The sequence below is a fragment of the Miscanthus floridulus genome, chromosome 12, assembly GCF_019320115.1.
Source record: "Miscanthus floridulus cultivar M001 chromosome 12, ASM1932011v1, whole genome shotgun sequence".
In the NCBI taxonomy this organism is placed as follows: Eukaryota; Viridiplantae; Streptophyta; class Magnoliopsida; order Poales; family Poaceae; genus Miscanthus; species Miscanthus floridulus.
Genome location: NC_089591.1, coordinates 36443438 through 36453773, shown reverse-complemented (window position 1 = coordinate 36453773; position 10336 = coordinate 36443438). Strand labels below are relative to the sequence as shown.

The 10336-nt window shown below is 49.8% G+C and overlaps 2 protein-coding genes across 2 annotated transcripts; both read left to right on the top strand.

Moving 5' to 3' along the window:
• Positions 1-1547: 1547 nt before the first annotated feature.
• On the top strand, positions 1548-5394 carry LOC136495704 (cytosolic sulfotransferase 12-like). Its single transcript, XM_066491563.1, has 3 exons — positions 1548-1683; positions 4908-4912; positions 5029-5394. The coding sequence occupies exons 1-3, from the start codon at positions 1548-1550 to the stop codon at positions 5392-5394; spliced, it is 507 nt and encodes a 168-aa protein (XP_066347660.1).
• A 1050-nt stretch (positions 5395-6444) lies between these two features.
• LOC136495703 (uncharacterized) lies at positions 6445-7155 on the top strand. Its single transcript, XM_066491562.1, has one exon. It carries the CDS (start codon positions 6445-6447, stop codon positions 7153-7155), a length of 711 nt encoding a protein of 236 aa, XP_066347659.1.
• The last annotated feature ends 3181 nt before the right edge of the window (positions 7156-10336 follow it).

Here is a 10336-nt window from a genome sequence, read left to right as displayed (position 1 = left end):
TCGTAAACGAGTCAGCTAGCCCACTAAAGAAAGCCATGCATAATTCTTGGTGTCGCTTTATTTTGGGTTTAAGACGGGTAAGTCTAGCTGAGTACCTTCTCATACTCAGGGCGTTGTTCCCATTATTGTTGTAGATGGTCAAATGTACTACGGCTATTGCATTAACTGCCTGTACCCGGCGATGGGTGACAACTAGGACCAAGGGCAATGGTCACTCCGTATTTCTCATTTGATGTTTTTGTTGGAGATGACTACCTACTGGCACTATATCTAAACCAAAAGTGTGTGTGTGGCTTTAAAACTATTTGCTTCCGCTATTTCAGTTTGAACTTGGGTTGTAATAACTTTATGTTCTAAACTCCGATGTATCCAACTGTCATTACGAACTTTATGTAACATGTGACGATGACTGCTAAACTTGTATGATCTTGGTTTGTATGTCGATTGGTTTGAAATCCTTCATGGTTTCACGGACTACCGGGTTATACGGGCTTAAGTTTGCTAAATTATCTGCTTCGGCGGAAGATTTTCTTACTTAATCTCGTATAATTGGTCGGTTCTGTTACACACACCACAACGGGAGACATGGTGAACCTATGCCATTTTATAATCTACGTCACCATCGCTACCTATTAATCTCTGCCGCTCAACTTTAGCCCCCGCGGGCGGGGGTGCGCGGCATGCGGCGCAGCGGGTGGTGCGGGCTGTGGCTCGTGCGCCCACAGTGCAGGCGGGCAGCGTGGTGCGCAGCACATGCGGGGTACGTCGGGTGGTGCGGGCTGTGTCTCGCAGCCCGCAATGCAGGCGGGTAGCGCGGTGTCACTACCGGAAACGTCAAATTTGCTGAGTGTTTTTCTGTTTGCCGAGTGTATTCCCTCAGTCACTCGGCGAACAAGTTCTTTGCCGAGTGCTGAACAAAAAACACTCAAAAAACACTCGGCAAAAAAGAGGTTTGCCGAGTGTCAAAAAAAACACTCGGCAAAGAGGAGGTTTGCCGAGTGTCAAAAAAAACACTCGGTAAAGAGGGCGTTTGCCGAGTGTTTTCTTTTATGCACTCGGCAAAGAAATAAAATCTTTTTTCTAGGAAATAACAAGAAGAAAAAAAAAGAAAAAACTTTGTCGAGTGCCCAGATCCAGGACACTCGGCAAAGCAAAAAATATCTACTTAATTATGGATCCGCCCGCGGCCTCTCTCCTCCTCCCGCACCCTCTCTTTTCTCTCTCTCCTCGTCTCCTCCTCCATCCCCAGAGCGCCCGCGCCCTCTCTCCTCCTCTCCTCCTCCATCCCCGGAGCGCCCTCCCCAGATCCGTCTCGGTGGATCTGGCCCCCTCCCTCTCCTGATGCGGCAGTGCCCTGCCCTCCCTCCTCCTCCATCCCCAGAGCGCCTGCGCCCTCTCTCTCCTCCTCCCTCCCTAGATCCATCCTGGTGGATCCGACCCCCTCCCTCTCCCGGCGTGGCAGCGCCCTGCCCTCTCCCTCTCCCAGCGCGGCGGTGCCCTCCCTCTCCCTTTCCCGGTAGTGGCGCCATCCCCCTTCCTCTCTCGGCATGGCGGCGCTCCTCCACCTCCTCCACCAGATCCGGCCCCGGCGCGGGCGGATCCGGCGACGGTGGCGCACGGGGAGGCTGGATCTGGCCCCGGCGCGGGCGGACGCATCTGGCGCCCTCCCCCCTTCCTCTTCCGGTGCGGCGGCGCCCTGCCCCCTCCCTCTCCCGGCACGGCGGTGCCCTGCCCTCTCCCTCTCCCAGCGCGCAACGCCCTCCCCCTCCCGTTCCCGACGGTGGCGCCCTCCCCCCTTCCTCTCTCTGCATGGCGGCGCTCCCCCTGCCTCTCCCATTCCTGGCGGCGCTCCTCCACCGCCTCCACCAGATCCGGCCCCGGCGCGGGTGGATCCGGTGACGGTGGCGCACGGGGAGCCCGGATCCGGCCCCGGCGCGGGCGGACGGATCTGGCGACGATGGCGCACAGGGAGGCCGAATCCGGCCTCGGCGTGGTGGCGGCCTAGGCGTGGCGGCAGCCTGGGCGTGGTGGTGGTGCAGCGTGGTGGCGGCACGGCGTGGTGGGGCCTGGGCTTGGATTTTTTTTCTGAAAAAATGTTTGCGGGGTGTTTTTTGGGCACTCGGCAAAGTCTTTGCTGAGTGCCCGACAAAAAACACTCGACAAAATTAGTTTATCGATAAATTTTTGTCGTGTGTCCTTTGCCGAGTGTTACACTCTGCAAATGATTTGCCGAGTGTTTTAGTTTATTTGTCGTGTCCCGTAAGCACACGGCAAAGCTCCTGTTGTTCGTAGTGTGCGCAGCACATGCGGGGTCCGTTCATTCAGACGGACGCCCTATAGTTATCATTACAGATTTGCTATCTATCGTGCAGTTGTTTTGGGAGAAGAAAACAACCGGATTTTTGGCCGTCTATAGCATGCGTTGGCCGTTCGATGGCACTGGATGTCGACACACGTCCGACCAGTCCCCACTGCAGGCAGCCCAGCAGCAAGCGCATGCATGCACGCACGCAAGCACACACGGCACGGATGCGGTCGAGTGCGGCAGCACAGCAGCGCGCACCCCACATCACCCTTCCCCTCGCCGCGTACGCGGCCTGGCCTCCACCAGCGCAGGCGCGGCGGCTGCCAACGTCAGATTTTGTTTTTTTTAAAGAAATTTGTGAAGAATTTGATATGTATTTGTCTGATATCTCCAATCTATAAAAAATAATTTATAAATTTAACATATATTTATCTGAGATCTGCAATTATCATAAAATTACATCACTGTATCTTATGAGTTACATTGAAGAAAATAATTGTAAATATAATAATAAGATGATGTAAATATAGCTATAAGACAATGTAAATGAATAAGAAAAATCTATTTGTTGAAAGGAGTTAAAACAACCTATTGTTGACTAGACAGATTCCATTACAGATTTGTCGTTCCATAAAACAACAAAACCTAAACGCCAAGCTGTCGATCGGTTTGTACGTACCGGAAAAAACACAACAATGATTATCACATGTTTGTCCACAAGGCAATAGACCTAGACCAGTTCCCCTGTCACTGTAGCACTGTATCGCGAAGCACCGCACATTGGGATCGCGACCCTGCCTTTCGGTGTGCTGCAGGACTCTTCCCACCCCGCAACTTGGGTACAATAATGGTAAAGATCGGCTTAATAAACAAGTGAGAAAACATCTGAACAATTGGCATGCAAGAGAAAGAATCGATCATTCGCACACACGCCTAGCAGGCCAGCGCTACGGCTACAACTCCTAGTGTGGTTACCGGAGCTGCACCGGTGCCGTTCAAGGACTTGGTCATCGGCGACCGGGACGCCGCACAGCAAGTCCCTTAGCGCTCAGGGAGCACGCCGGCGCCGTCTCCACCCTCCCGAGCAACCCTAAGCTGCGGCTGCGCTGCTACCACTACAAAAACGATTTGTGACAATGTCTTGCTTTTTTTTTTTAGGGACGGCTCTATATTGAGACGCCCCTATAAATGGTTGTCAAATGAGCCGTTCTTACAAATAGATTTGTAGGAGGGGCCGGTGTTATCAGCCGCCCATACAAATGGCCCAATTTATAGGGGCGGCTCTATATTCAGCCGCCCTACAAATCAGATTTGTAGGGGCGGCTCAATATTGAAGTGCCTCTACAACTAGACGCCGAGTATTAAAAATTAAGCATTAAAATTCAAATTTTGTAAACGGCCTCGGATGGAGAAACAATCAAAATGAAAGTTGTAGATTTCGAAAAGTTATGAAACTTTGTAGTTGACAACTTTTTCAGTTGAGATCATTTACTACTTCAAAATACTGTTTAAAATTTAAAATTTGAAATTATTGAAGAACTCTGATTTCTCTTTTTAATCTCTGGCTAAAACTTGTAACTAGTCTTTCCCCCTCGTACTAACTTCAAATTTGATGATTTTTTTTCTAAAAATTTCTAAGATCATGCCCTATCAATTTATTGTGTTCTTACCACTATTATTTTATCCATCTTTTCATGTGACCGTGTTTTATCTATTTGAATTTTGAATTTCAAAAAATAACAACTTCAAACGTTATTTTGGAACACTATTTGATTTCAGATGAAAAAATCATGAACATAGAAGTTGCAGAACTTATCAAGATCTACAAGTTTTATTTTGGTCATTTCTTCATCCGATAAAGTGGTAACAACATTGTTCACAAAATTTACATATCTCTCTTATAGTTTCATAAACAATAAGAGGGATATGTAACATTTATGAACAATGTTACTACCACTATGTCGGATGAATAAATGATCAAAATAGAAGTTGTAGATCTCAAAAAGTTATGAAACTCTATAGTTGACAACTTTTTAATTTGAAATCATCTTGTCAAGGAAAACTATATTTGAATTTCAAAAAATTTGAAATTTGAATTTTTTAAATGACCTCGGATGGACAAACAGCAAAAATGAAATTTGTAGATCTCAAAAAGTTATGAAACTTTGTAGTTGATAACTTTTTGATTTGAAATCATCTTGTCATAGAAAACTACGTTTGAATTTCTAAAATTTGAAATTTAAATTTTGTAAACGGCCTCAGATGGAGAAACTACCAAAATAAAAGTTGTAGATCTCGAAAAGTTATAAAACTTTATAGTTGACAACTTTTTCATTTGAATTAGTTTAGGGCCTCAAATAATCAATTTATGCTCAGTTTTGTATAATATGTGGGGAACCAAAATGAAATGTAGACACAAGTGATCATGAGGTGTTTCGCTCGCGGGTTCGAAACCCGGGCGGTGCAAAGTGTGCAAAAATCATGAAAAAATGCTACAACCATATAGTGAGGGTTTGTGTGGTTGCCGGTGGGGTCCTCCTCGGATTAAAAAAAATTGCTATTTTTTTGCCTTTTTTCGTAATTTCTGGAAATTGATTTGTAGGGACGGTCTGGGAACCGCCCCTATAAATCAGTGATTTGTAGCCGCCCTTTCATGGGAGTGGCTGGCAAAACTGCCCCTACAGAGGGTTACCAGCCGCCCCTAAAAACCTTTTTCTACGTAGCGGGGCACGTGGGTGCTGGAGCCTTGGGTGCCCGGGATCATCGCCATCCAGCGCGGAGCCTTCTTCACGCTGCGCGACGGCGATGTTGTCCTCGCCAGCCCGCCCAAGTGCGGAACCACGTGGCTCAAGGCCCTGGCTTTCGTCATCATGGCGCGCGGCGTGCACCCGCCGGCTGGCCACCCCGAGCACCCGCTCCTCCACCTCAACCCGCATGACTGCGTCCTGTTCATGGAGAAGCTGTTCGCCACCGAGTGGGGGAGCCAGGCCATGGAGGCGCTGCCATCGCCGAGGCTCATGCACCACTCCATTCTGCCGGCGTCCATCAGCGAGAACCCACACTGCAAGATCGTCTACATATGCAGGTGAGGTTCTTACATTACGTACACTACTCATATGATATGACACATATATCTGCTTATCAATCACTGAATGCTCTGTTGGAGTAATCTCGATGTTCACTGATGAAGCTCGAGCTGCAGTGAAGCTGGTGAAGCGGGAGCAGCAGCAAGTTTGAATTCAAGTGTTGGCGGGAACAGTTGACAAGGCTGGAGCAGGGTGACCGCACCCACGTCGTGCGCTGAGAGCAGCAGTTGCGTTTTAGCCAACTTGTATCTTGTATCTAGTCATTTTTCATTCAGTCAGAGTGTGTGTAAGCTACTGGTATAAGTAGTCGGATGTAAGAGGTGTGTGTTAGCGCCTCAAAACCTTTGTAATCGTGTCTGTACTCCTTGTTATCCAGAGTGAAAAGGGCACTGTCTCCCTGGCGGTTGCTGAGGGTGTTTGTCATCAGTTCATCGTGTTCTTGCGCAAATCTTGATCTTTAGGCTTAGCCACCATGTGATATTGCTTGTGATTGTTGATCATGTGCTATCATTTGGTATCGGAGCCATCAGTCACTTGCAAAGCATCGTGTGATCATCCATGGGAGACCGGAGCGTCGGCAATGGAGGCGGAGGCGGTGGCAGTGACCAGATCACATATCCGTCGCTCACTGCAACCAACTACACCAGTTGGAGCATCCGTGTCAGCCTGAGGGATCAATGCGTTTGGCAAGTCATGGAGCCACCAGAGGGGACGTCCGAGGAGGGTGTGGTGATGGCGGCGGCGGCGAAGGCGAAGGACAAGAAGGCGTGGGCACATTTGCTTCAGTGTCAGCCTGACGATCTCCTAATGCAAGTTGTGGCGAAGAAGACTGGGAAAGAAGTCTGGCACTCGCTAAAGGCGAGGTTCGTTGGCGAAGAGTGGGTGAAGGAGGCGATGCTGTAGACACCGAAGAGTGAGTTTGACGAATTGAGAATGAAGGAGGATGAGTCGATCAATGGGTCTATCGGGAAGCTGATGGGGATGTCAGTGAGGAATGCCAATCTAGGTGGCCCGTTGGATGATGCCGCATTGGTGTAGAAGCTCTTCGACACCATGCCGGAGAGCTACATCAACGTAGTCGCCGAGATCGAGCAGTTCTATGACCTCAAGAAGCTTGCGTTCGATGAGGCTGTAGGGCGGTTGAAGGCATTCGAGGAGCGTACCAAGCGGGGAGCAGTTGGTGCAAGAACAGACACTGGTCAGGTGCTGTTGACTCAGGCTAAGTGGGAAGCTAGGCAGAAGTGGACCGTCGATGAGGGGTTCGGGAAGGGGAGATCACAGGACGGCTATGGCCATGGGCATGGTCGAGGTCGAGGCAGAGGTCGTGGTGGGTGTGGTGGCCAAGTTGATCAGGCGAAGGAGGGTGCTGGGAAAGGCAAACGAGATAAGAGCCATATCCAGGGCTTCAAGTGCCATCATTGTGGCCACTACGCCAATCGGTGTCTGGAGGAGGAGAAGAAGGAGCTGGAGGCACACCATGTCAGGGCGGTGGATGTTGAGCCGTCAGTGTTGCTCGCAAAAATGGAGGAGCCAGGACTGCTTGAGCACACAACACAAGAAATTCATAGGGGAGTAACTCTGAATGGAGGCATAGTGCAACCGGAGCTTTACTTCACCGACAATGAGGAGTCCACTGGTGAGGTCTGGTACCTGTACAATGGTGCCAGTAATCATATGACTAGAGATCAGTTGAAATTCAAGGAGATCGACCAAACATTCACTGGTAAGGTGCGATTTGGGGATGGGTCTACTGTTGAGATTTAGGGAAAAGGGACCATTGTGTTTCAGGGGAGAACTATAGATCAGTGGGTACTTAGAGATGTTTATTTCATACCAAAACTTAGAGCTAATCTCATTAGTCCTGGTCAATTGACTGAGATTGGACATCAAGTGGTGATGGATGATGATGAAATCACAGTTCTAGAGAAGTACCCACCTAGATTGATCATGTGTGTGTGCAAAGAACAACAAACAAACTTTACAAGATAGAGTTAAATACTATTGATCCTACTTGTTTGTTGGCAAGTTTGGGGGATCAGGGATGGCTTTGGCATGGCAGGTTGGGTCATGTGAATTTTCAAGCTCTGAGAAAACTAGTTGACAAGGATATGGTAGGTGTGTTAGATAATGTACTGCTTCCTTGTGTGAACACACAGCAAGGGAAGGCGGCGCCGAAAAGGCTCCTTGCTGTGGTACTGTAGCCGCTGCAGAGGCAGGCGCTGAATGGCTCACCTGCTCACTGTAGCTACAGTAGGAGCAAGCGCTAGAGTCAGCCCTGTTGTATTATCTGTCACTGTTGCAGCAAGGCAACTGTACTAGAACTAGATGAGTAGAATTGTATATATAGTTTGCCACTGCAACTCAACAAAGAGAGTTCAGATTTGCCATCTCCTCTACAGAGCTCTGGCCAACGCTAGTGCTTGTACTGTGTGTGTGCTTTGTTCTCCCTTCCTTCTTCTACCTCTGACCATAGTGTGTGGTCGGACAACATCTGTCATGCTCGGTCGTGCTCGGTAAGACTGGTGAGTGGTCAACTCACCTGAGCCAATGATTTTGTGGGCTAACAAGTGGTATCAGAGTCATACAAGCGCCATCGTCGGATGAACCGCTAGCGACGATGGACGGTTCAGAGATGGGCGACAGCAGTGGCACTGCTGTGGCTGCCCAACCATGATAGGAGGTCGTTGTTTGCACGGTACGGGAGGTCAGCGGCACCAGTTGGTCGACACTGACTGGCACCAACTATGGAGAGTGGTCAGTGACCATGAAGGTCAAGCACAGAGCCCGACGGCTCTGGAATTCTATTGACAAGGGCACCGATAATGAGGAAGATGACATATCAGTATTGGAGGCTATCCTCACTGCTGTACCGGCGGAGTATAGGGAGCCATTGGAGGCGAAGAGCTCTGCTAAGGAGGCATGGGAGGCTATTGCAGCGATGCGCGTCGGTTCTGATCGCGCAAAGAAGGCGATGGCCCAGCTTCTAAAGCAGGAGTACGCCAACCTCAAGTTCAAGGATGGTGAAACGGTGGAGGACTTCTCCCTCCGCCTGCAGATGCTCATCAGCAAGCTAAAGAGCCATGGTGTCACCATCGATGAAGAGGAGGCGGTCTTCATGTATCTCCACTCCGTGCCGACAAAGTACATCCAGATTGCTCTCTCCATAGAGACGATGCTGGACTTGTCCACCTTCACCATCGAGGATGTGACAGGCCATCTACAGGCGGTGGATGAGTGTCTGGAACAGGCGACAACAATGAAGGATAGCGGCAAACTGCTGCTGATAGAGGAGGAGTGGGCTGCTCGGAGGAACTCTGAGGTAGCCTCCTCCAGCTGCGGTGGCAATGGCAAGCACCATGGCAAGGCTTCTTTGGAGCAGAAGAAGCAGGTCGACCCCAACGTCTGTTAGTGCTGTGGGAAGACAGACCATTGGGCATGGGAGTGCCCAAATCACAAGCAGGAGAAGAAGGCTAAGGCTCATCTAGCGCAAGTTGATGATGATGATGAGGTCACTATCTTGATGGCGATGTTCTGTGCACTGCATGACGTCGAGGCCGAGGAGAAGGAAGAGGTGACTACGGTGGAAGGACCTGGGTAGGCCCTGAAGGCTGTCAACCTTGATGAACCATGCACCCAAGTCCACCTCGATCGTGTGGGCGGCGAGCAAGAGCAGCGGTGGTACCTGGACTCTGGCACCAGCAACCACATGATGGGCTCCAAGGTAGCCTTCTCCAAGCTCGACGACGATGTTACCGGTACGGTGAAGTTTGGTGACGGCTCAAGGGTGGCTATCTGAGGGCGCGTCACCATCATCTTTAGGTGCTAGAACAGGGAGCACCGCACGCTAACAGATGTATATTACATCCCGCAGCTGCGTTCAATCATCATCAGCATTGGTCAGCTGGATGAGCGTGGTAGCGAGGTACTGATCAAGGACAGAGTTCTTAGGATCAGGGACCGGGAGCAGCGACTTCTCGCCAAGGTGAAGAGGTCCCTGAACTGGTTGTACCTTCTCGACCTAAAGGTAGAGTAGCTGGTGTGCCTGGCGGCAAGGCACACCAAGAAACCGTGGCTGTGGCATGCCTGGTTCAGACATCTCAGCTTCAACGCGCTTGGTCGGCTAGAGAAGATGGTTCGAGGGCTACCCCACATCAAGCACAAAGGTGAGCTGTGTGACAGCTGCCTGGTCAGAAAGCAGAGGAGGCTATCGTTCCCAAAGGTAGCCAAGTATCGCGTGGAGGACGCTCTCGAGCTCATCCACGGTGACCTCTATGGGCCGATCATGCCAGCCACAAATGGTGGTTGGCGGTACTTCCTCTTACTCGTGGATAATTGTAGTCGCTACATGTGGCTACAACTACTGACGAGCAAGGACGAAGCGGCAGCGGCGATCAAGAAGTTCAAGATGCGCGTGGAGGCCGAGAGCGGCAAGAAGCTCCACATGCTGAGGACTGATTGCGGTAGCGAATTCACTTCGGTAGAGTTCGTTGCATACTACGTGGATCAGGGTGTGGTGCGCCACCACACCGTTCCATACTCGCCACAATAGAATGGCGTGGTTAAGGCTGGACAAAAAACTCAAAGCTTGTTAACTCGCTCGGCTCGTGGCTGGCTCGACTCGGCTCGGCTCGGCTCGTTATGATAACGAGCCGAGCCGAGCCAAGATTTTAGCTCGTTAGCTATAACGAGCCAACTCGAGCCAGCTCGTGAGCCGCTCGCGAGCTAAACGAGCCAAGCTTCCAGGAAAAAAAGTATCAAAACTTGTATTAGTTTTTGTATTACTTCATGTCTTGCACTTTACAATTGACTGGTAACTGGTCTAGACCCTATAAATTGACTGGTAACTGGTCTAGATGCATTTCTTGTGTATTATTATTATTCTTAAATTTTAGATAAATGCAAATATTATATTTTGTGTATTTTTTATACCTGGCTCACGAGCTTA